General features: G+C 46.9%; 1 protein-coding gene across 1 annotated transcript in view; it reads right to left on the bottom strand.

The window, feature by feature from the left end:
- Positions 1 to 1200: 1200 nt before the first annotated feature.
- The window catches only part of MDGA2 (MAM domain containing glycosylphosphatidylinositol anchor 2), a 293882-nt gene continuing 269881 nt past the window's right edge, over positions 1201 to 25201 (bottom strand). Inside the window, exons 13-17 of the mRNA XM_051772102.1 lie at positions 18836 to 18991; positions 16726 to 16884; positions 9807 to 9937; positions 3302 to 3407; positions 1201 to 2298 (exon numbers count right to left, since the gene is read on the bottom strand). Of these exons, the coding sequence (XP_051628062.1) occupies positions 2210 to 2298; positions 3302 to 3407; positions 9807 to 9937; positions 16726 to 16884; positions 18836 to 18991 (641 nt within the window). The 3' untranslated portion in view covers positions 1201 to 2209. The remainder of the gene's footprint in view (positions 2299 to 3301; positions 3408 to 9806; positions 9938 to 16725; positions 16885 to 18835; positions 18992 to 25201) is intronic.

Below are 25201 nucleotides of genomic sequence, written 5' to 3'. Positions count from 1 at the left end.
TTTTTTTTTTTAAATGAAGTTAAAAGCTGAGATAATTTAAAGGAAAAAAAGGTCTTCAAATTGTCAACTGGAAGGAGGGAACTTTTACAATGCAGTGGAAAACCGGCTGGCTAACGGCACGTGTCGGGGGGGGGGGGTGGCTCGAACCCACATGGGGTTTGGTTTTTTTTATTTTTCTCCTTGTAAAAGTGGGATTTTATTTTTTTTTTAATTTTTTTTTTTTAAATTTTTTAAGAGTATTATTTTTTTTTTTTAAATTTTGCTATGATAACAAAAAAAAAATAAAATAATAACCTCTCGTGCTCAGCGCCCGGAGGAGGAGGCGCGTTGAGCCCCCTCGGCGCGTCGAGCTCGGCGGTTCCTCGGGGGAATTCTGGGAATAAATCCCCCCTAAACGACTCCCCCTCCTCCAGTGGAGGGTGGGAGCGGGAAAATCCCTCCCGCGTCTCCCCACCTTGTGTGTCCCAACAGCCTCTGCCTCTGGTTGACCCACCGGAGAACCCGGAACGGCGACGGCAAGAGCGCTGCTCCCATTCCCATTCCCATTCCCGATGGATGCTGTTTTTTAAGGGATAAGAAGCTGAAAGGTCGTGGCCATCTGGGAGGTCACACCAACAAATCCCTCATCCCAAAGGAAGGCTCAGGTAGCAGCTTTGAGGTCCATCCCATCCATCCATCCATCATCTCCAGAAGCGAGGTCCATCCCATCCATCCATCCATCTCCAGAAGTGAGGTCCATCCCATCCATCCATCCATCATCTCCAGAAGCGAGGTCTATCCTATCCTATCCATCCATCCATCCATCTCTGGAAGTGAGGTCCATCCCATCCATCCATCTCCGGAAGCGAGGTCTATCCCATCCATCCATCCATCTCCAGAAGCGAGGTCCATCCCATCCATCCATCCATCATCTCCAGAAGCGAGGTCCATCCCATCCATCCATCCATCCGTCTCTGGAAGCGAGGTCTATCCCATCCATCATCTCTGGAAGCAAGATCCATCCCATCCATCCATCCATCCATCCCTCCATCTCCGGAAGCGGCTCCATCTCCTTGCCCTGCACACCCAGGCTCCGTAGTTTGTTTAGAAAAAAGAGTTTGCACAACCCACGTTTTTTAGCAGTGCAAAAACTTCCTTTTGAAACCGTTATTCTCCTTACATTTATTCTTTTTTTAATATATATATATATATTTAAATATATTTCGTTTCTGTTTGTTTTATTTTTTGTTTGTTTGTTTTGTTAGTTTTGTTTTTTTGTTTTAACTCAGGCTTGTTTCATTGAAGGCACTTGGTTTCCATGGCAATTTATAAAAGACGGTGGTTTGGTTTCTTCCCTTCGTTGGAACGGATGACTCGGGTCGGGGGAGGAGGGGAGGAGGGGAGGAGGGAGAGGGGAGGGGGCGAAGTGGCCGCAAGCAAACTCCGAAAATCCCGGAAAAATCCCGTGTAATAACGTGTAAAGCCCAGGGTGGCACGTCCTGGCTGGGAAATGCATGCAAAGAGGAGACAGCACACACAGTTCTCAAGCAGAGCCATGAGAAATGAAAACAGGAACGTCTGAAACCGGCTCTGATCCCGGGTGATTCCCTAAGGGAGGCGACAGCCAAAGTAGGAAGGGCCTACATTTGTTTAACTCCACACTAAAAAACCTTCTGCAGGGGGAAATGAATGCCAGCTCTTCACATACCCTGTTTACAGTGAGGTGTTTCTCTCTCTCTTTTTTCTTGTTCTTTATTTCCTCTCTCCTTTTTTTTTGTTTTTGTTTTTGTTTTTTTTTTTTGGCAGGCCATTAGGTTTCCATGGTAACAAGCAAACTATTCATTTGAAACAAAACCAGCCATGACTTTTTGTGCTTTGACAAGGGTTTCTATAGCTCTTCGCCGAGAGTTCAACCAGATGATGCTCAATTCATCATTGACCACAAAAGCACCTGAAGGTCTCTTCCTTCCTTAGGCCAGATCCCATCCTCACACGTGGCTCGTGATGCCTTTTATGTCCCCAGTGCTTTCTTAATTACCTTTTTTTTTTGTTTGTTTGTTTTGTTCTGTTCATTTTTTAATTATTTATTTACGTACTTATTTAACTTTCTCGAGTCAGTTCAGTGGAGGAATCTTTGGTAGTTTGTTTTTAAAATGTCCGTTTTACAAAGACTCTTTTCTTCTTCATGCCAGTGCCTGGTGAATCTTTTGTAGCCTCTGCCAGGATAAGGTCACCTCTGATGACTTAAGACAGACATGAGGAGGAGAAGTGGGAGGAGTCGTATATGTGAGAATGTCCCAACAGCACCTGATCGTAAATCTACAGAAAAGGGGGGAAAAAGGACAATTAAAGAGCTGTCTAGACACAGTCAGAACTCTACAGGGCTTTAGAAAATCGAGGGCTCACCCACCAGGAGCTGCACAGTCATGTGGAGGTGGCAGGAGGGGCTCACTTGGGATGTCCCCACATGTCCCACTGAGGGCCACCAACCTCCCCTGCAGGGACAAGATCACCTTCTACACACAGGGGATGAGAACAACCCTCACAGCTAAATAGGGCAGGGACATTGGGGTGAAAATCCACCTCAAAACCAAATAGGGCAGAGATATTGGGATGAAGATCCACCTCACAACTAAAGAGGGCAGAGATATTGGGAAAAAATCCACCCCACAACTAAATAGGGCAGAGACACTGGGATGAAAATCCACCTCACAGCTAAAGAGGGCAGAGATATTGGGATGAAAATCCACCTCACAACTAAACAGGGCAGAGACACTGGGATGAAAATCCACTTCACAACTAAATAGGGCAGAGACATTGGGGTGAAAATCTACCCCACAACTAAAGAGGGCAGAGATATTGGGGTGAAAATCCACCCCACAACTAAACTGTGGCTGCCCATCCCAGCCCACCTTGGAGAGTCACCCACTACTCTCTCTGCCCAACACCCTTTCACTGATATCTCTGCTCAGACAGCATTTTTCCCTCTGAAAAAAAAACATTTCCAAGGAAAACATTCCAATTTAAGCCTCTACAACCAAGCCAGATATTGTTCTCCTGGAAAAAATTGTGGTTGTCCAGCCCAACCCACCGTGGAGAGTCACCCACTGATCTCTCTGCCCAACACCCCCCAGCCTTTCACTGGCACCTCTGCTCACCCACTACCTGAACAAAGCCATTTCCAAGGAAAACACTACAATTTAAGCCTCTCCAACCAAACCAGGTATTGTCCTTCTGGAAAAAAAATCTATTCTGGGAGTTGTCTAAGATAAATAAACCCCTGAGGACCTTTCTGCCCCTTGTGTGGAGAAGCAGCACTTACTGTTGGCCGGTTGGTCTGACTTCATGCACTCCCCTTCCACGATGGACACGTCATCGATGGCAATGTCCCCTTCGATGCCAGGGCCACGGATCCCTTCAAAGATGAGCTGCAGAGCAATGAAGAAGAAGTAGATCAAGATCAGAGGGTGATGAGTGGAAAAACCTTCACTTGTGTCGGCCACGGCACTGAACTACCTGGAGGGGCCTGGAATGATTCTTGGCCACCTTCTGTGGTGCAAAAAACAAGTTAAAACAACCAGAACAAAAAGCATTTTTCAGTAAATGAAGGCACCTGTTCCTCTGTGCTTGAGGGTGGACACAGAGGGGGTGTGAGCTGTGAAGGCTTTTCCTCTTCAGAAGGAGCTGAAAAATATCAGAGGCGCTAATTTTTGGGCCCAGTTGTCACCTGGTGTCTCCAGAGCAGCTTCATCCCTGTGCTAAATGGAATGTGTGGCTGATTTAAGTCTGGTATTCCTGAAGCAGAGAGCAGGATTAAATGGAATTAAAGCTTTAAGGAGATTTGGGGTGTTTCTCCAAGAAACTCCTGCCACCTGAGGTAAGGAAAGACTGAGCATCCGCTGGAGCACAGACTGCAGGAAAACACAGAGGAGTCAGAGACATTCCCCACTGGAAGATGATCCTGTAAATCACCAGCTGGATGCACAGCATCCAGAGAAGGTGTGTGATGCCACCAGACATCACACCACACACGGGATTCTCTGCTCTGCCCTTGCACAGAGGAAAAGGTCCCTCAGCCTTGGCCATGGACACACAGAATCCCAAAGAATCATTAAGGTTGGAAAAGCCCTCCAAGGTCATGGAGTCCAGTTGAGTTTGGCCCGGCATTGAACCACCTGGAGGGGCTTGGAATGATTCCCACCCACTTTCTGTGGGGTAAAAAAACCAATTCCCATGTGCTTGAGGGTGGACACAGAGGGGGTGTGAGCTGTGAAGGCTTTTCCTCTTCAGAAGGAGCTGAAAAACATCAGAGGTGCTAATTTTGGGCCCTGCTGTCACCTGGTGTCTCCAGAGGAGCTTCACCACTATGCCACTGTAATACATGGCTTTCCACGGAGGAAAAGGTCCCTCAGCCTTGCCATGGACACAGAGAATCCTGTGGGATCATTAAAGTTGGAAAAGAACTCTGATTTTATTGAGTCCAACCATCCCCAGCACTGCCAGGGCCACCCCATGTCCCCAAGTGTCACATCCACAGGGCTTTGAAATCCCTGCAGGGATGGGAGCTCCACCCCTGCCCTGAACCCTTTCCATGAAGGAATTTCTCCTAATATCCAATTTTATCTAATTCTTTTGCTGAGCTGAGCATTCCCAGAGGTTCCTGACCCTGCAGGAAAAAGCTGGGATAAAAGGGGTGTATTTACAGCCTCCCTGGGGTGTCCTGAGCCAGGTGACAGGTCTGTGCTTGGAGCACCAAATAACCACAAGGGTTAAAACACTCCACCAGTATTTTATTACCAAGAGATGTTGCAGGTTAATTACTGCAGGTTAATTACTAAAACAGGGTGGATATTAATGCAGCAGGGAATAATGAGGCAAACAGCAAGTTTTTCCATAATTTACCCCATTGTCTGAAAACAGTGTCTCAAGCAATTGTCCCTCTGACAATTTTTTGTCCCTGCCACTGATGAGGGGAGGTTTCCAGCTCCAGAGGAAAGTTTCCAGCTCCAGAAGAAAGTTCTCTTTCCCCCCTACAAAGTACATCTCCCTTTCCTGCTCCTTGGCAGCAGGCACAGCCCAGTCAATGGGGTTTAAAGTCAAATTTTCCCTGACAATGAAAAACTCTGTTTCCAGACAAAAGGACCCCAGACAAAGACAAGAGGCAGCATTTAATTAAACTGTGCATTTGGCAGCGTGGTTTATGGCCCTCAGAGATGGGGTTTGCCATCAGCCAGCCTGGCCACACACTCAGAACAAATCAGAGGAGTGTTGGCACAGCACGGAGCAGGAGCTGCCAGATGATCAGAATCCCATATCAATATCCCAAAAAAACCCCCATTGTCTGTGTTTCTGTGGCTTTACAAAGTGTTAAAAATACTGCATTTAGCTGGAGAATAGAAGGACTCAGGGGCACACCAAAGACTCAACTAGGGCATGGAAATACAACCCTATAAGCCTGTCCTGAGTGTCCCTGTGGGATTCAGCTTGTGCTTCTTCCCTGGGAGTGTCCAAGGCCAGGCTGGGTGGGGTTTGGAGCAACCTGGGCTGGTGGAAGGTGTCCCTACCTGTGGCAGGGGGTGAAACAAGGTGGGTTTTGAGGTCCCTTCCAACCCAAACCCGTTCTGTGATTCCATGATTCTTCCACAGGACTTCAGACAGATTTTTACCTTCCAGGCCAGGCTCCAAATATGATGTAGAGGAGCTTCTGGGATGACACAAAAGGTAGTTGGCTCTTCCCTTGTGTGCTCCCCTCCCTCCCCAGCCCTTCTCCCTTTCCCTCCAGGGCCCTGGCACACCTGCAGGTCCATCCAGCCCAAAGATAGGGGACACTCACTTTGGGATGGGTGAGCAAAAAGTGCTGAGATCTGGTCAAATCCAGAGAGAAAATCCTAAAGCAGCTCCACAGCTCATGGAATATCCTGAGCTGAACCCACCAGGATCATGGAGTCCAAGCCCTGGCCCTGCCCAGGACACCCCAACACTCCCACCCTGTGCCTGAGGCTCTGGGGCTTTGGGACTGGGAACCCTGCAAGGCCCAGGACTGGAAAGGGGGATGTTCCCAGCCCAGCCTGGGACACAAACTGGGACTAAAGCTGGGACTGGGTGAGCTGAGCCTCACCTGGGCTTGTCTGAGATGTTCAGACAGTGAGGGGGTGTCCCTGACCCACCAGGAGGGACCCCACCCTGATGGCACCACAATACTTTGCGATAATAGATATATATTTAAAAATAACATAATTATTACATAATTATATATAATATAATTATATTATATGTAACTTTTATAATACGAGTTATTATTGGCCACAGCAATAAATCCAATCACAATCATCCACATAATCCCCATATCCTGCTGCACAACTCTGAACCAAAACTGACCCCTTTCTATGCTCTCCTTATTTTTGGTGTTCATTCCTTAAAAATACTGGAAAAGGGAATATCTGAGACAGATTTATGCAATCACTTGTGATTCAAAGCACTGCAGTCCTCCCAGTTCCTCATGGCAGGAGCTTTGTTCTTTATCACAGGGACTGAGAAGGCATAAAATCTTTTACCCCTATAAATTAACCTATAAAAAGTTTTAATTTCCATGTCAGTTTACTGTCTTACTGCCAAGATTCACTTCAATTCCCTCTCCTTAAATTTAACTGGGAGGTTTATATTCTTTCCTACTTAGGCTCCTAAATGGAAAATAAAGTTTGCTCGATGCAAGAGCTGCTCAAAACTGTAATTTAAGGTTCCAAGCACTCTGACATTTATTTGTTATATTTGGGGCAGAGCTTCGTGGCTTTACATTTATTTTATGCTGAAGCCTTTAAACACAACAATGTAAAAGGTGAAAAATAGCCAAGGAGAGGAGCTTCACTGGGTGATCCAGGGAGAGACAATGTGGGTTTTAAGCAATGCCAGGGAGGTGAGCTGTTGCAGAAGTGACCCCTGGGGTCTCCAGAAGCCCTCTCAGATCCCTCAAATCACTTTGGTTTCAGCTTTTGCAGTCATTTATGGAATCACAGAACCAGTAATGGAATCATGGAATATCCTGAGGAGGAAAGAACCCTCAAGGATCATCCAACTCCAACTCCTGATCCTGCCCAGGACACCCCAAAACCCACCTGAGAGCCTCATCCTACCCCATCTCCATCAGCACCCCCAGCCAGGGGTCACCAATTAACTGCTGCTGGTTAATTGGGGCTGCAGCACAACAGGAGCCCCAGGCTGAGAGAGCCCAGCTGGGCCCATGGGCTGCTCTGAGCTCAGCCAGACACACAGGGAGCACCATCAGATCATCCCAAATCCCTGCTCATGGCCAACAGACCATCCCAAATGCCATTTCTTCCCTCCCTTTCCCAGGCCATTTCTTATGTTCAGGTACAAAATCATTTCTCTCTCCTTTACTGTTCAGATTTCTTGGATTTCTCCTGACTACACCAGGGAAAAAAACTCCACAACTCTGAGCAGCTCCTTGTACTTGGCCCCATTTGTGCTTTAATGCTCAGACCCCTCCTCTCTGCCCTCTCCTACCCCAATTCTGCCACTTTGTTCCCCTCAAACATCACAGAATTCCAGAATGGTTTGGGTTGGAAGGACCTTAAAGCCCACCCAGTGCCACCCCTGCCATGAGCAGGGACACCTTCCACTAGCCCAGGTTGCTCCAACCTGGCCTTGGACACTTCCAGGGATCCAGGGGCAGCCACAGCTTCTCTGGGAATTCTATTCCAGGGCCTCCCCGCCCTCCCAGCCACCAATTCCTTCCCAATATCCCACCTAAATCTACACTTTTCCAGCTTAAAGCCGTTCCCCCTTGTCCTGTCCCTCCATCCCTTGTCCCCAGTCCCTCTTCAGCTCTCCAGGCCCTGCAAGGGGCTCCCAGGTCTCCCTGGAGCCTTCTCTTCTCCAGGTGAACCCCCCAGCTCTCTATCATGTATCTCTACACCTCACAATTCCCTCTCCTTCAGTTTTCCTCTGATTCCCTCCATCCAATGCTTTTGCAATCCCAGGTGCCAAATCATGTCTCTCCTGTCGATGTTTCTCATGCAGAAATAAGTATACATTTATTTATAGCTCTTATTTATAAATAATTCCACATTTATCTATAAATAAGAACAGAGGGTCAGAACCAGGAATTGTCCACAGGGTGAATCCCAATGTGAATGTTTATATGGGAGTTTTGACTTGCACTGGAGGACTTTTCCAAGGCCAGGTTGGAGCAATCTGAGATAGTGGAAGGTGTCCCTGCCCGTGGCAGGGGGTGGCAATGAATGGGCTTTAATGTCCCTTCCAACCCAAACCATTCTGGGATCCCCAAAACCCATTTTCTCCCCTGGAGCACCTGGAGGTGACAGGGAGGGGTCAGAGGAACCATCCCCACCGCAGGGCTGCCTGCTCCAGCTTTCCATGACAACACTCCCACCTCTCACACACAAAGGTCGCTCCCAGCAGCTGCTTTTTTTGGCTCTGTTCCAGTTCCAACCAGCTCCGAGGGTGGATGAGAACTGCCTGTAACAGTCTATCAGCGTCTCACTGTCAAACCAAACACGAAATGTGTGAAAACCTGTCACAGAACTCGTTCACCGGGGGCTCTGGGTGGGCAGCACAGATGCTTTGCTGCCTCACAGCAAAGGCTCACAAATCACTCCTTTGTCTGCACAAAACACACAGATTTTTAGAGACCTTTAACGCAGCCGCTCTACACAGGCCCGAAATAATTTTCCACAGCGAGCCATTTTATATCCTGAAATAAAACCATGTTTTCTGTCACCACCAGCATCTCATGCGAGCTGAAGGATATTTTGTCTCCGAGCAAAGAGCTGCTGTGCTCTGTGTGGCATTACCGAGCTCCTGGTGCTCACAGAGCAATTATCTGGACATAAAGCAGCTTTCAGAGGTGAGAAGAAGCTGTGAGATGTTGGGGCAGAAGGGAAGGGTCCCTCTGCAGAGGGACCTGCACAGGCTGGATCCATGGGCTGATTCCAAGGGGATGAGGTTCCACCAGGCCAAGGGCCGGGTCCTGCCCTTTGGCCACAACAACCCCCGGCAGCTCCAGGCTGGGCCAGAGGGGCTGGAGAGCAGCCAGGCAGGAAGGGAGCTGGGAGTGGGGATGGACAGGGAGCTGAACAGGAGCCAGAGTGTGCCCAGGGGGACAAGAGGGCCAATGGATCCTGGCCTGGCTCGGGAACAGGGTGGCCAACAGGGCCAGGGAAGGGATTCCTGCCCTGGACTCAGCGCTGGGGAGGCCACCCCTGGAGTGCTGTGTCCAGTTCTGGGCCCTCAGCTCAGGAAGGCCATGGAGGGGCTGGAGCAGGGCCAGAGGAGAGCAACGAGGCTGGGGAAGGGACTGGAGCACAAGTGCTGTGAGGAGAGGCTGAGGGAGCTGGGGGGGCTCAGCCTGGAGAAGAGGAGGCTCAGGGGAGACCTCCTCACTCTCTGCAACTCCCTGCCAGGAGGGGGGAGCCAGGGGGGGTTGGTCTCTTTTCCCAGGCAACTCTCAGCAAGACAAGAGGGCTGGGTCTGCAGCTGTGCCAGGGGAGGGGGAGGTTGGAGATCAGGAAGAATTTCTTTGCAGAGAGGGTGCTCAGCCATTGGAATGGGCTGCCCAGGGAAGGGGTGGATTCTCCATCCCTGGAGGTGTTTAAGGACAGACTGGATGTGGCATCAGTGCCATGGGCTGGGAACCACGGCGGGGTTGGATCAAGGGTTGGACTGGATGATCTCAGAGGTCCCTTCCAACCCAGCTGATTCTACGATTCCATGTATGGTCAGAGGGCACATTCTCCTCCTCCCAAACCTCCAAAATCAACTCCTCCCATTCCCAGAGCTCGAGGGGTTACCTGGAATGAGGTGGGGGGGTTGATGTTCACACGGGCTTGGTTCCAGTGCTGGCCCTTATTCCCACTCGAAGACCACAGGGGGTTCTCTATTGCAGTCTGACCTTTCAGCCTCAGGTAAACGTTCAGGCTTCCTGGAAAAGAGGAGATCTGGAGTTGGTCAGGCCTTCCCATGGAAGGTGAGCACAGCAGGGTCCCCTCCTCACCCCCATTCCCATTTTCTTCTGGGTCTGAACACGTGGGGAGAGTTTCTTGTCATATATTCCAAACCTTTTCAACTTGGGAAGGCTGAGAACTTACACAACCCTCCTGGGAGTCGTTTTTACCTCTCAGTCCTCTCATTTTAATAAGTCCTGGAATGTGTGTCCCGTTTCAAAGGGCAATTGAGATCCAAATAACCATTTATTTATCAAAAGTCCAAATAACCATTTATTTATCAAAAGTGGGGTGTTTTTTTAGAAACGAGGCACCAGAAAAGGACATTTTGTTCCCGTTCTCCTGAGAGGGGGAGTCTGGAGCGAGTATTTCTTGAGGGTGGGGGAGATTTAGTGGTCACTAAAAACTCCAGCCAGGAAAAAGGTTTGGAGAAGGAGTTGGGCTCATGGTTCAGGTTTTGCCCCATCCCTGGAAGTGTCCAAGCCCAGAACAACCTGGGCTGGTGGAAGGCTAGATGATCTTTAAGGTCCCTTCCAACACAAACCTTCTATGATTTTATGATTCTATGATAAAAACTGTCCAGCTTCCTGTTTACTCAGCACATCTTTAAGCTCCTGGAGTGCCCCAGAGCCTGCCAGATCTACCTTGGACATCAATGTGATGTGACCTTACTGCTGCCAAGGGGTATTTTTGAAGGCCAACAATATCCTCTGAGTTAAAATCCCCTCAGAAAACTCCCTCCCTGTGGAGGAAAAACCCCCAGAGCTGTGTCTTTACCCACTGCTGACCATGAAGTTACTGGTTCCAGCACAGACATTATTTACAACAGGTAAGAGATTTCATTTATTCATATATATTTTTCATTTATCAGGGGTCAATAACTCCCAGAGTTTGGAGATTTTGGTCTTATTTGCCCGCTGTTGTTGTGTTCAGATGTGTGGGGCAGTGGTGACTCTTTGTTCTCTGTAAATCCTTATATCACACCCAAAACCACTGGTTTGTGGACAGACTTCAGCCTTGGCTGTTTTTCTTATACTTTATCCCAACCCTTTACTTTTCAACCCAAACACTTTATCAGCTATTCCAGAAACACTCTTGGACCCTTCATATTCTGAATTTGCCCATCATGGTCATATACCAGAAACAGGCTTGGTATGACCAGAGGGCCAGAAAACACCTTGATTTCATTTCTCAGGGGTCAATAATTCCCATAACTTTGAGGTTTGGGTCCTATTTGCCCACTGTTGTTGTCTGCAGACGTGTGGGGCAGCGGTGCCTCTTTGTTCTCTGTAACTCTTTACATCTGCCTTGATTTGAGAAGGTTCAGACAGTCAAGTTCACACAAGAGCAGTGGGTTTTTTTTTTTTAGGGGGCTTGGCCTGGCAGCTGGGCAGCTCATAGAGATGATATTTGCAATGCAAGCTCCCAGCTCTGAGGCAGCTGCACAGTGACTCAGCTCCTGCTCATAAAAACTTCTTATTTCCAGCAAGAGCCAAACTCAGGGCCTTGAAAAACATCAACCCCCCCCCCATGTAATGGAGCAGCAAATATTCCCCTCACAGCACTTTCAGCAGGGGGCCTGGGATGAGGCCTCACATCTTCCCTGGAGGAGCTGGGGGAGCTCCCACTGTGGAATTCCAGCTTGGGAATACAGGGGAGGGGGCAGAGGCAGGAAAAGAGCTAAAGCAAAAGGGAATGTTCAGGAGGGTTCCCTGAGCAGGGAACCCACAGGCTGGGGCTGTGACACAGGGCTGGGCAGGGCTGGAGAGGTTGCTGGGCCTCATCCCTCTTCCAAACTTATTTAATATAACATAATATTATTATAATCATGGAATGGTTTGGGTTGGAAGGACCTTAAAGCCCATCCAGTGCCACCCCCTGCCATGGGCAGGGACACCTTCAACCCAGCCTTGGACACTTCAGGGATCCAGGGGCAGCCACAACTTCTCTGGGAATTCTATTCCAGGGCCTCTCCACCCTCCCAGCCAGCAATTCCTTCCAGTATCCCATCTCTCCCTGCCCTCTGGCAGTGGGAAGCCATTCCCTGTGTCCTGTCCCTCCATCCCTTGTCCACAGTCTCTCTCCATCTTTCCTGTAGATCCCTCAGGTCCTGGAAGGCCACAATCAGGTCACCCCAAAGCTTCTCCTCTCCAGGCTGAACAATCCCAGCTCTCCCAGCCTTTCCTCCCAGCAGAGCTGCTCCATCCTCTGATCATCCTGGAGCCTCCTCTGGACCCATCCCAGCAGATCTGTGTCCTTACATATGTTCAGATCTCCATCCATCTCACACCAGCTTCTCTGGGAATTCCAGTCCAGTCCCTCCCCACCCTCCCAGCCAGGAATTCCTTCCCTGTATCCCATCTCTCCCTGCCCTCTGGCAGTGGGAAGCCATTCCCTGTGTCCTGTCCCTCCATGCCTTGTCCCCAGTCCCTCTCCAGCTCTCCTGGAGCCCCTTCAGGTCCTGCAAGGGGCTCTCAGCTCTCCCTGGAGCCTTCTCTTCTCCAGGGGAACCCCCCCAGCTCCCCCAGCCTGAGACACAGGAATAATAACCCTGACACTGCCTGGAAATCTTATGGGTCCTACAGCAGAGAGATCATATATTAGATCATAAATTAGATATGAGGAAGGAAATCCTGGCTGGGTGGGTGGGGAGGCCCTGGAATAGAATTCCCAGAGAAGCTGTGGCTGCTCCTGGATCCCTGGAAGTTTCCAAGGCCAGGTTGGAGCCACCTGGGCCAGTGGAAGGTGTCCCTGCCCGTGGAACAAGATGAGCTTTAAGATCTCTTTGAACCCAAAGCACTCTGTGTTTCTGTGACATACAAAGTCTCATTTAGCAGCTTCTCCCCTGCTCTTGTTGATAGATCCATGAGCAGGGAATGCCAACAGCTGCCCTGACTGGCCCTGCTCATTCCCAAAGGGGGATAAGGAAGACCTTCCACACACTGGCTGCAAATTCCAGAGCCTGGTGAAGGGTCAAGGCTTCCAACAGCTCATGATAAAACAGTCAATCTGTTCCAGCAATGAGATTTAGAATTATCCACAGGGGAGCAATCCTTAATAACATGTGATTCTGAAAATATCTATTACCAATTAACTATTTCTCACAGAGGTTGGAGGCATCTCTGGGGATCATCCCATTCAATCCCCTGCTCAAAGCACCTTTGCAGGGCCAGGGACAACTGGATTTTGGAATCTCCAAGGAAAGAGACTCCCCCCCAGCCTCTCTGGGCAACCTGTGCCAGTGTTTGACTGCCCTCAGAATTAAAAAAAATGTTTATTTCTCTGTTTAAATAGAAACGATTCTTTTTCAGTTTGTGCTCATTGCACTGAAATCTTAAAAATTTCATCACTCATTAGGTTTTCCTTTTCATGATCCTCACAGGAACAATATCAGGGACAGATTTCCCCTCTGGCTGACCAAATGGTTTCTATGTTTGCTGACTTCATCATTTATTTCACGTTTTGCTTGATTTTGTCATTCTGAGGGGTTAAAATTTTGAATTAAGCAATCAAACACGTGGTTGATGGTATTAATTCACTATTTTTTCTGTCAGTTTGCTCCTTAAAGACAGAATAAAATGTAATTTTATACTGGATGGGGCTCTGAGTAACCAGTTCTAGTGGAAAGAGGTGGAACAAGATGAGCTTTAAGGTGCCTTCCAGGGGGACCCTTCCTTTTCAACAGGAAAAAGGTGATCTCAGCAAAAAATGCTTACAACAGATATTACTGAAAAGGTAATCCAGGAAAAATACCCCAAATCCCACCCAAAATCACGTTTTTTTTTCTTATACTTTATCCCAACCCTTTACTTTACAACCCAAATACTTTGTCAGGTGTTCCAGAAACACTCTTGGCCCCTTTATGTTCTCAATTTGCTCTTCATGGTCATATACAAGAAACAGGTTGGTATGACCAGAATGCAACCAGAATATGACCAGAGCTTGACCAGAGTACAACCAGAATGTGACCACAACATGATCAGAGTGCAACCAGAATACAACCAAAATTTTACCAGAATATGACCAGAATTCAACCAGAGTTTGACCAGAATTCAACCAGAGTTTGACTAGAATTCAACCAGAGTTTGACCAGAATTCAACCAGAACGTGACCAGAATGCAATAAAAATATGACCAGAATGCAACTAGAATTCGACAAGAATATGACCAGAATGTGACCAGAATACAATGAGAATGTGACCAGAATGTGACCAGAATACAATGAGAATATGACCAGAATGTGACCAGAATACAATGAGAATATGACCAGAATGTGACCAGAATTCGGCCAGAATGTGACCAGAATTTCACTAGAATATGACTAGAATTTTACCAGAATTCAACCAAAATGTGACCAGAATGCAACCATAATCCAACCAGAATTTAACCAGAACGTACCCAGAGTACAACAAAAATATGACAAGAATTTAACCAGAATATGACCAGAATTCAACCAGAATGTGTCCAGAATGCAACAAGAATATGACCAGAATACAACCAGAATGTGACCAAAATTTAACCAAAATGTGACCAGAATTTAAGCAGATTGTGACCAGAATTAACCCAAAATATGACCAGAATTCAACCATAATCCAACCCGAATTTGACCAGAATGTACCCAGAGTACAACAAAAATATGACCAGAATTCAACCAGAATGTGACCAGAATTCAACCAGAATGTGACCAGAATTCAACCAGAATGTGACCAGAATTCAACCAGAATGTGACCAGAACTTAACCAGAATGTGACCAGAATTTTAGCAGAATTTAACCAAAATATGACCGGAATGCAACCATAATACATCCAGAATTTAACCACAATTTGACAAAAATGTACCCAGAGTACAACAAAAATGTGACCAGAATTTAACCAGAATACGACCAGAAGGAGACCAGAATTCAACCAGAATGAGACCACAATATGACCAGAATTTAACCAAAATATGACCAAAATTTAACCAGAATTGCACCAGAATATGCCCATATGAAGCAGTTCATATGTTTTCCCTGAGCATGTCGGGCTCAATCACTTCTCCCAATAAACCCCCAGCTCCTGCTGCAACCCAGAGCCAGGAAAATTCCCACCTGGGGCCGCATCCACCTTCTCCCGACGCCAAAAATACCCCGAGTGAACTTGTCTGCTCCGTTTAAAATCCCAGCTCGGCCCGGGGGCAGGAGGAGCTTTGACAAAACCACCACCAGACCGTGCTGGGAGGATGAGTTTGAAATTTGAAACGAGTTTGCCCTTGGAATTTAGATAAAAACACATCCAGTCGGGTCAGCTCGACCCTGGAAAAGCTCTTGGCGCACCGAGCGCCCCGCGGGGATTTCGAGGACTTGGGAAAAAATTGGTTGTCTGAGCTTTAGATTTTTAATATTTTTTTATATTTTTTGCTGTCAGACCACGGGAAGAAATTACAGCTGCATGTTGGAAGAGCTGGGGCTAAAAATAGACTTAGAGATATCCCTTGAAAACATGGATTTCTATGGCTGGCGAGCAAATTGTTCCTGACTTGTACAAAGGAGGATGTGCTGCTGCATCACACACGTGAGGAATGGTGCTGCCTCCCCCATCCCGAATTTAGGCAGGAATGACTCGAAACGCTCCTTTGCAGCAAGAAAAATCCTTGCTAATATCAAGTTTTGGCTTTTCAGGCTCTAAAATTCCCTGCTCAAAACCTCAGTCGTGCAGGGAATTATTCCAAGATATAAGAGGGGCTTCTATGAATTCATGATCAGTGGAAATTGGGATTTTGCAATAATTTGGAAAATTCCCTGTTTAAAACCTCAGTCAGGCAGGAAATGCTTCCCAGATATAAGAGGGATTCCTATGGGTTCATGATCAGTGGAAATTGGGATTTTGCAATAATTTGGAAAATTTCCTACTCAAAACCTCACTTGAGCAGGAAAAGCTGCAAGAGGGGCTCCTGTGAGCTCCTGATTAGTGGAAATTGGGATTTTGCAATACTACAGAAAATTCCCTGCTCAAAACCTCATTCATGCAGGAAACTCTTCTCAGATATAAGAGGGATTCCCTTGGGTTCATGATCAGTGGGAATCGGAATTTTGCAATAATTTGGAAATTGGAATTTTGCAATAATTTGGAAAATTCCCTGTTTAAAACCTCATTAATGCAGGAAACACTTCCCAACTGTCAGAGGGGCTCCTGTGAGTTCCTGATCAGTGGAAATTGGGATTTTGTAACCATATGGAATATTCCCTGCTCAAAACCTCATTCATGTAGGAAACTCTTCCCAGATATAAGACGGGTTCCTATGGGTTCATGATTAGTGGAAATTGGAAATTTGCAATAATTTGGAAATTGGAATTTTCCATATTATTGCAAAATTCCCTGTTTAAAACCTCAGTCAGGCAGGAAACTCTTCCCAGCTGTCAGAGGGGCTCCTGTGAGTTCCTGATCAGTGGAAATTGAAATTTTGCAATAATTTGGAATATTCCCTCTTTAAAACCTCATTTATGCAGAAAACTCTTCCCAGATATAAGAGGGGTTCCTGGGGGTTCCTGTGAGTTCCTGATCAGTGGAAATTGGAATTTTACTGTCAGAGGGGCTCCTGTGAGTTCCTAATCACCCGGAATTGGAATTTTGCACCAATTTGGATGCTCTCAGGCCCCTCTTTTAGGTTGTAACCGGTCCTGGAAGGTGCCGGGAGTCCTCCCCTGCTTTTCCTTCACCCCAGAGGCCACTTTTCCTGCCGTTTTTCCCCCAAAAGCCTCTCCCCCAGAGGTCCCCCTGGCTTTCTCTCACCTATGTGCTGTCCATACATGTGATAGTAGAAGCTGAAGCAGTAGGCCGTGTTGGTGGCTCCGTAGGGATTTTTGGGAGCGACGCTGAACACGGGACTGACCAGCCTGGCCTTCTCCCCCTCCAGCCTGGGCCGGGACGTCTCGATGTACATGTAGAAACCTGGGAAAATCCAAATGGGAATCGTTAGGTCGGGATCTTCCACACCCTTCAAACGCAGGACATGGCAGGATTTGATTAATTAATCCAGCGGCTCAATCGATTTTTCCCATTTTTCTGCCATCCCGTGGATTCTGGGCCGTGTTTCTTCATATTAAGCTCATGTGTTTTCTGCAACTGCTTCAAAATCACGTTTTCCATGGAAACTGAAAGCCAAATGGGCAGGTCCAGTCCTGGAAAACAGCTCCAAGTCCTGGAAAACAGCTCCAAGTCCATGTAATGTGTTAATGCAGGAGCAAAGAAAAAGATCTTTATGAGGGGGTTCAGCCTTCAGGGTCCAGGTGGTAATTTGTCCCTGTAAACAGGGAGTGGGGGTGATTTGTAAAATAAAGGGAAATCATCTCAATGGAAACCTTTCAAGGAATATTTCTCGCTGGCCATGTCAGTCACAAAGAAGAAAATATTCATTTATTGCGTTCCCAGACCGTGCAAACCACAGAGATTTCATTTATTTAACCCAACCAAGCGAATGTGATGCAGGAAGGGTTTTTTTTCCTGTTTAGTTGTGCAAACAGGGGCCTAAAATAACCTGAGTTACTGCAGGATTTGAAAAATTCAGCACGAGGTGTCTGCCTTTTCAATGTAAACACACACTGCAACGGAAAACCACGTTAATGGGGGAGCAGATGGAAAACTGCACATTTTAACAACACCCAGAGCAAAAACGGGGCCAAAAATCACCTGGTTGGGACAGGCTGAGGGAGTCCAAGTCGGGATTTAAATGACATAAAGCAGAAGAATATTTGCAGATGAGGCAGGAGGTTTCCCCAGCAGGATACAACAGGAAAGGATTCACTTGGAAAATGGCACAGCAGAAAGGAGGCAAAATGGTTGATGGCAACATTCTGGCATTGTTACTCTTGGTATGACCTTAGAGCACCTTCCAGTACCTAAAAGGGGCTCCAGGAGACCTGGAGAAGGACGTGGGACAAGGAGGGACAGGAGGAGGGGAATGGCTGAAAATTAAAGGAGGGCAGGGCTAGATGGGATATTGGGAAGGAGTTCTTGGCCAGATGGGATATTGGGAAGGAGTTCTTGGCTGTGAAGGTGGTGAGGGGCTGGGATGGAATTCCCAGGAAGCTGTGGCTGCCCCCAGATCCCTGGAAGTGTCCAAGGCCAGGTTGGAGCAACCTGGGCTAGTGGGAGGTGTCTGGGGTTGGAACAATATGGACTTTAAGGTCCCTTCCAACCCAACCCATTCTTTGATTCTATAGTAAAATAAGTTTATCTGGATTTAAAAGTATCACCAACTTTTAGCCAGACACAGAACAATCTATAAAACAACACAACCCAAGGATGCTCAGGCAGCATCTGACCAGAGAGGGTTGGAATGAGATGGGCTTTGAATGAGGTTAAAGAAAAAAAATATAAATATTCAGGCCAGACTGGGGGGACAAAAAAAAAAAGGAAGTCAAAGTTTGCCATTTATTTAACAGGCAAACACTGGTTTCACGTGGAATACATTGGAAAAGGTTAGTGCTGAATGTTCTTGGCACTGAAACATGACAGGAGAATAAATGGGGAAGAGGTCCTCAGGTTTAACTCAACAATTTTCTTATGCAAGAAACATTTCAATGGAACTGGATGGTGTTGAGCTGTTAATTAATGGGCAGGAGGAAGAGCCCTCCCAACCCAAACCATTCTTTGATTCTATAACAAAATACTTTTAAATCCAGATAAACTTATCACCAACTCTGAGCCAGACACAGAACAATCTATAAAACAACACAACCCAAGGATGCTCAGGCAACAGCTGCCCAGAGAGGGCTGGAACGAGATGGGCTTTGAGGTCCCTTCCAACCCAAAGCATTCCATGATTCCATGATCAGGAAATGACTGAACTGGCCATCCTGTCCCGGTGCCAGCCCAGCAGGAGCACCAGGATCTCACTCACCTTCCTTGGAGCCCGTCCTGTCTGCGTTGGGCCCCGTGTTTGGGGTGTACTTGGTGTCCCTCGTGGCAGTGCTTTGTTTAGTCCAGTCAAAGTTATCCGTGTCATCTTGGGTGAAAAGGCAAATATTCCCATCCTCGAAGCCACAGTGGAACTCTCCTGCCAACACAGCGAAGGGCAGAAATTCAGTGGCCAAACCTGTTCCTCCAACCCTTGTTTTTCAAAGTGTTAATTATAATGTTAATTATAATGTTAATTATAATGTTAATTATACACGTTGGGATGATGCTCAATAACAGCAAATAGGAGTATTTGTGAATATAAATATACATATTTTTATTTTCTGCCGGTTTCTAGTGTTTAATGTCATTTTTTTTCACAGCAACCTCAACAAAACAGAAATCAAACAGAATATCCTCAATCTGTGCTGGTGCTGCTTGAAATCATATTTAAATCTTATTGCACAGCTCGTCCTCTCTCATATTCAGGTTTGTACATTTAGGGTAAACATTTACACATTTACATATTTATACGATTTTATATGCAAATTTATATATTTATTCAGTTTTAGACACAAATGTACATATTTATACGTTTTAGAGGTGTCGTTTCTTCTTACCCGGATTGCATTCCTAAAAAGCTGGGAAGAACAGGCACCACGTCCATAAAACATGAACCACGGGGGGGAAAAGTGGGAGGTGGATTATTTTTGTTTAGGGATAAGAAGATCAAAATCTAAATGTTATCTCCAAGTGGCATCTCCTAAATTATCCTTAATTTCAAGAGGGTTGGGAAAGGAATTGGGGTGAAAATGAGAGCAAAGGAGCTTTAGGGCTGATGTGAGGAACATCCCTAAAAATCAGGACATGGATGGATTGCTCAGGAAGAGCACTGGGATCCCATCACTGGATTATATTAATCAAGTAGAGGAATACCTGGAAAAAAGGTTTAGGTCTATCTGCACCCATATGGGCAGGACAGGGGACTGTGTCCTGTCCTGAAGGCACCTCCTGGACTTCCATCAGGAATTCTGGGGTGGATTTGAGGTCAGGGGGTAAAAGTGTAAGTCTAAAGAATTAAAAATTGCCAAGAACCCCAAAAAGGATCCCTGGGATCCTTCTCCTGCAGGGAACAGAGGATCCAGGGCAGTGGGTTACAATGGGATGAGAAATTCCTCCTGATGGACATTTAGGAACCAAAATAAATCCAAACTTGGAGGTTCAGCTCTCGTTGCAGAGCAAAATAAAAGCTGCAAAAGCTTCATTTCATGTGCACGAACAATTCCTGCTGAGTTTACTCTTCCAGCAAAGTCAATTGATTTATCTGGGTTCCCATCCCTGGATTACATTAATCAAAGAGAGAAATACCTGGAAAAAAGGTTTAGTTCTTATCTGCACACATATGGGCAGGACAGGGGACTGTATCCTGTCCTGAAGGCACCTCCTGGACTTCCATCAGGAATTCTGGGGTGGATTCGAGGTCAGGGGGTAAAAGTGTAAGTCAAAGAATTAAAAATTGCCAAGAACCTCAAAAAGGATCACTGGGATCCTTCTCCTGCAGGGAACAGAGGATCCAGGGCAGTGGGTTACGATGGGATGAGAAATTCCTCCTGATGGACATTTAGGAACCAAAATCCAAACTTGGAGGTTCAGCTCTCGTTGCAGAGCAAAATAAAAGCTGCAAAAGCTTCATTTCACGTGCACAGACAATTCCTGCCGAGTTTACTCTTCCAGCAAAGTCAATTGATTTATCTGGGAAAACAAGGAAATCTCCCTTCTCCTGGGAGAAGGCAGCTGCCTGCACACGGTGTCAGCCCCGGCCCGGTTGAAAGGGGGGCAATTTATATTCATTGCTCTGAGGAACTCAAACACCCAGCACCAGGGGATTATTCATCTCTGTTTCACTGAGAAGGTGGATAAATGTTTGCAGGTTTGGGGAACTATAAATCCAAACTATAAATCCACTTAAGCCACTGGAGCTTCCCTGGTAATCAGTGAGGACAGAGGGACCCGGGGCTTAGCTTGGGCTTGTAGTGCTAAGCAAGAACCTTGGGTTGGGGCTTAGTTACACTCAGGTGATAGTGCAGGCTCAAAAGCAGGCTGGAAAAAATCAATTCCAAACCACAAGGTGCTTAAGGAATGATTTCCAAGTCTTATTCTGCTCCTGCCTGGCCAAAGAAAGCACAAGGCCAACAGAAAGCCTGGCACAAGAAAGCACAGCTCAACCTGAGGGGCTTTAGGAAGAGGGTTATCAGCAGGTCAGGGAGGGGATTCTGCCCCTCTGCTCAGCCCTGGGAGGCACATCTGGTATGCTTTGTCCAGCTCTGGGCTCCTCTGGATGAGGAAATCATGGAGATCCTGGAAGATGATTCTCCTATGGAGATGATGAAGGGCCTGGAGCATCTCTGAGGGAGCTGGGGCTGTTCAGCCTCCAGAGGGGACACCCAGAGGGGACCTCCCCAAGGGCTGGCAGGGCCTGCAGGGAGGGGGCAGAGGATGGCCCAGGCTCTGCTCGGGGGGGCCCAGCAATGGCCCAGCAGGAACGGGCAGGAACTGATGCCCAGCAAGTGCCACCTGCACAGGAGGGAGAACTTCTTGGCTGGGCAGTGACCCAGCCCTGAGCAGATTGGCCAGAGAGGGGAGAGTCTCCTCCCTGGGGATATTCCAGAGCCCTCTGGACACAATCCCTGTGCTCTGGGATGGCCCTGCTGGAGCAGGGAGGTGGCAGCAGATGGGACACTGTGGGCCCTTCCAGCCTGACCCATCCTGGGATCCTGCACCTCTCCAGACCAGTCAGTGTAAAACACAACCCCATCAAACCAAGTTATCACACAAATGCAGTTCCCAGAAATTTCCTTGGCTGTCAGCACCTCAAGGAGATTGACTTGATTTCTCAGTAAATCCTTCAACATTCTTAAATCCTCCAGGAGAATTTATTCCCTAAATTATTCCCTATTCCTTAACTGGCAGGGAGGAGGGAGAACTGGGATTTGGTTATCACTGGTTGTGTGATAACTACGTGATGGGGAGCCAGTCTTAGGACCTGGGTTTGGTTCTGGAAACAGGAATTTAAAGGATTTAATCCTGAATTTTAAGGATTTAAAGGGTTGCAATTAAATTTTAAAATTTTCAGGATTTAAATTATTTAAGGGCAAAGGGGCAATATAAAAAAAAAAAAGTCACTCAATGGAAGAGCCCCACCAAGAGTTGGGCCTCTCATCTCCAGGAACACTTTTTACACAACTTGAGCTCCAAATTCTCTTGGTTTACACCCTATTTTGTGCATTTGCTTCCCTCTCCACTCACACAACCCCTTCCTACAGCAGGAAGTTGCTGTTTCTACCCAGTGGGATGAAATGAAAAGGGAAAAAAAAATAAGTGAAGGAGAAAAATCTTGACTCCCAGCTCCAGTCCTGCAGCAAAGGGAATCAACACAGAGGATTTTCAGCCATTCAGCAGCTCCTCCACTGCCCCTCCAACACCTTAAAAGCTTTGGTGTGTCACACCATGCCCTCAGAGCTTCACTAAGAAGTTCCACATCAGTAGAACAAAAGATTTTTCTTCAGGTTAAAGAAAAAAAAAAAAATAAATATTCAGGCCAGGTTGGGAAAAAAAAAAAAAAGTCAAAGTTTGCCATTTATTTAACAGGCAAACACTGGTTTCACGTGGAATACATTGGAAAAGGTTAGTGCTGAATGTTCTTGGCACTGAAAGACGACAGGAGAATAAAAATGGGAAAGAGGTCCTCAGGTTTAACCCAACACTTTTCTTATGCAAGACACAGGAGCATTTCAGTGGATCTGGATGGTGTTGAGCTGTTAATTAATGGGCAGGAGGAAGAGCCACCCCTTCCCAAGCATGGCACTAATGATGGTGCTAATTAACATCAGTGACAGTGGTCACTTATGGTCAAAGTGGATTCAGGTTATTAATAAATTCATTGCCAATTAGGGTAAACTCTGAACCTGTTCTCAAGGTGAAACACTCATTGCACTGTGAATTTTTGGCATCTATTCCATAGAATTCAAGCTGGGTGTGAGTCTCTTAACATCAAATCTCTCCCATTATTCATGTGTGACATCTTAATTGTACAGATGGAGATGAAATCCTTGTGGTTTACATTAAATATGGTTTGATTATAAACGTTAAATGGTCGATATTATATGTTAAAAATGAAAGGTAGATGTGAGGCTGCATCTCAGAGTTTAAGTCTTTTGGTGCTGTTTGTTTATGTACAGCAGGAGCTGCATAAAAAGGAAGGATTGAGGCAATGTGAATATTCCAGAATCGAAGCAGGAAGAACATGACTCCTGTTTCCAGTGCAGGAATCTTGTCCTGGTTGGATGCAGCTCTTACTCTTTGTTCACAACAACGTAAATCAAATGAGAAATTGGCCCAGCAGGTTTAGGAACAACAGAGTTTTTGGAGAAAGCACAGAAAAGGGACAGAAAAGGGAGCTGGGGGGGCTCAGCCTGGAGAAAAGGAGGCTCAGGGGGGACCTTCTGGCTCTGCAACCCCCTGACAGGAGGGGGGAGCCGGGGGGGGTCGGGCTCTGCTCCCAGGGAACAAGGGACAGGAGGAGAGGGAACGGCCTCCAGCTGTGCCAGGGGAGGCTCAGGTGGGACAGGAGGAGGAATTTCTGCCTGGAAAGGGTGGTGAGGCCTTGGGAGTTTGGAGTGCCCAGCCCTGGTGGGATTCAACAGCCCTGTGGATGTGGCACTTGGGTGGCCTGGGCAGTGCTGGGGGAACAGAGATGGGAGACAGAACCTCTGTTCTGCAGCTCCCAGGTTTGAACCCACGTGCAGACCAAGATTTCCTTCCTGGTAAAGGATTCCACTCAAAAAAAATCTTTGGGGGAAAACAAGCAAAGCCAAATTTTCCCATGGTTTTGGTCATCTGGAAGAAGCAACACCGGGTCTCCCGTGCTTTGGGTGGACAAACCTTCCCATCCCTCTTTCCCATCCCTCCCTTGAGCTCACACATTCCCTATTTCCAGAACCATTCAGGTGCCACCCACACTCCACCACGAGCCTACAAGAGCTACAGAGACAGCCTAAAAATCAGTTTGAGATCTTAAAATCACTTGGGATCGCAACTCATTTCTTCTCAACATCACAGAGCAGATCTTTAATATGTTAATTAACAAGAGCCTCATCCACTGCTTCTTAAAGTCCATGGGGGTGGTTCCTCCAGCTCCTGGGAGCTTTCAACTAAGCCCTGATTGATTATTAATGTGCTGGACAAGATCTTCTGCAAATAGGTTTAAAATTTACAGAAAGGCTTAGTTGTTGAATCTGAGATGGAGAGAGAGGCTCAAACAACCCAATTCTGATCCCACTGGGCTTCCCTACAGGAATAATGGGAGACTCATCCCCATTTCCCAAGCAGGAATATTTTTGAGGAGACTCATCCCCATTTCCCAAGCAGGAATATTTTTGAGGAGACTCATCCCCATTTCCCAAGCAGGAATATTTTTGAGGAGACTCATCCCCATTTCCCAAGCAGGAATATTTTTGAGGAGACTCATCCCCATTTCCCAAGCAGGAATATTTTTGAGGAGACTCATCCCCATTTCCCAAGCAGGAATATTTTTGAGGAGACTCATCCCCATTTCCCAAGCAGGAATATTTTTGAGGAGACTCATCCCCATTTCCCAAGCAGGAATATTTTTGAGGAGACTCATCCCCATTTCCCAAGCAGGAATATTTTTGAGGAGACTCATCCCCATTTCCCAAGCAGGAATATTTTTGAGGAGACTCATCCCCATTTCCCAAGCAGGAATATTTTGGGGAGACTGAACCCCCATTTCCCAAGCAGGAATATTTTGGGGAGACTGAACCCCCATTTCCCAAGCAGGAATATTTTGGGGAGACTGAATCCCATTTGATAAGCAGGACTATTTTTGGGGAGACTGAACCCCCATTTCCCAAGCAGGACTATTTTTGGGGAGACTGAACCCCCATTTCCCAAGCAGGAATATTTTTGAGGAGACTCATCCCCATTTCCCAAGCAGGAATATTTTTGAGGAGACTCATCCCCATTTCCCAAGCAGGAATATTTTTGAGGAGACTCATCCCCATTTCCCAAGCAGGAATATTTTGGGGAGACTGAACCCCCATTTCCCAAGCAGGAATATTTTGGGGAGACTGAACCCCCATTTCCCAAGCAGGAATATTTTGGGGAGACTGAACCCCCATTTCCCAAGCAGGAATATTTTGGGGAGACTGAACCCCCATTTCCCAAGCAGGAATATTTTGGGGAGACTCATCCCCATTTCCCAAGCAGGAATATTTTTGGGAGACTGAATCCCATTTGATAAGCAGGACTATTTTTGGGGAGACTGAACCCCCATTTCCCAAGCAGGACTATT

This window comes from Manacus candei, unplaced genomic scaffold (assembly GCF_025592945.1).
Source record: "Manacus candei isolate 608988 ecotype Guabito, Panama unplaced genomic scaffold, ASM2559294v1 h1tg000150l, whole genome shotgun sequence".
NCBI classification, from domain to species: Eukaryota; Metazoa; Chordata; class Aves; order Passeriformes; family Pipridae; genus Manacus; species Manacus candei.
Note: the sequence above shows the minus strand (reverse complement) of the source record. Positions and strands in the feature narration are given on the sequence as shown.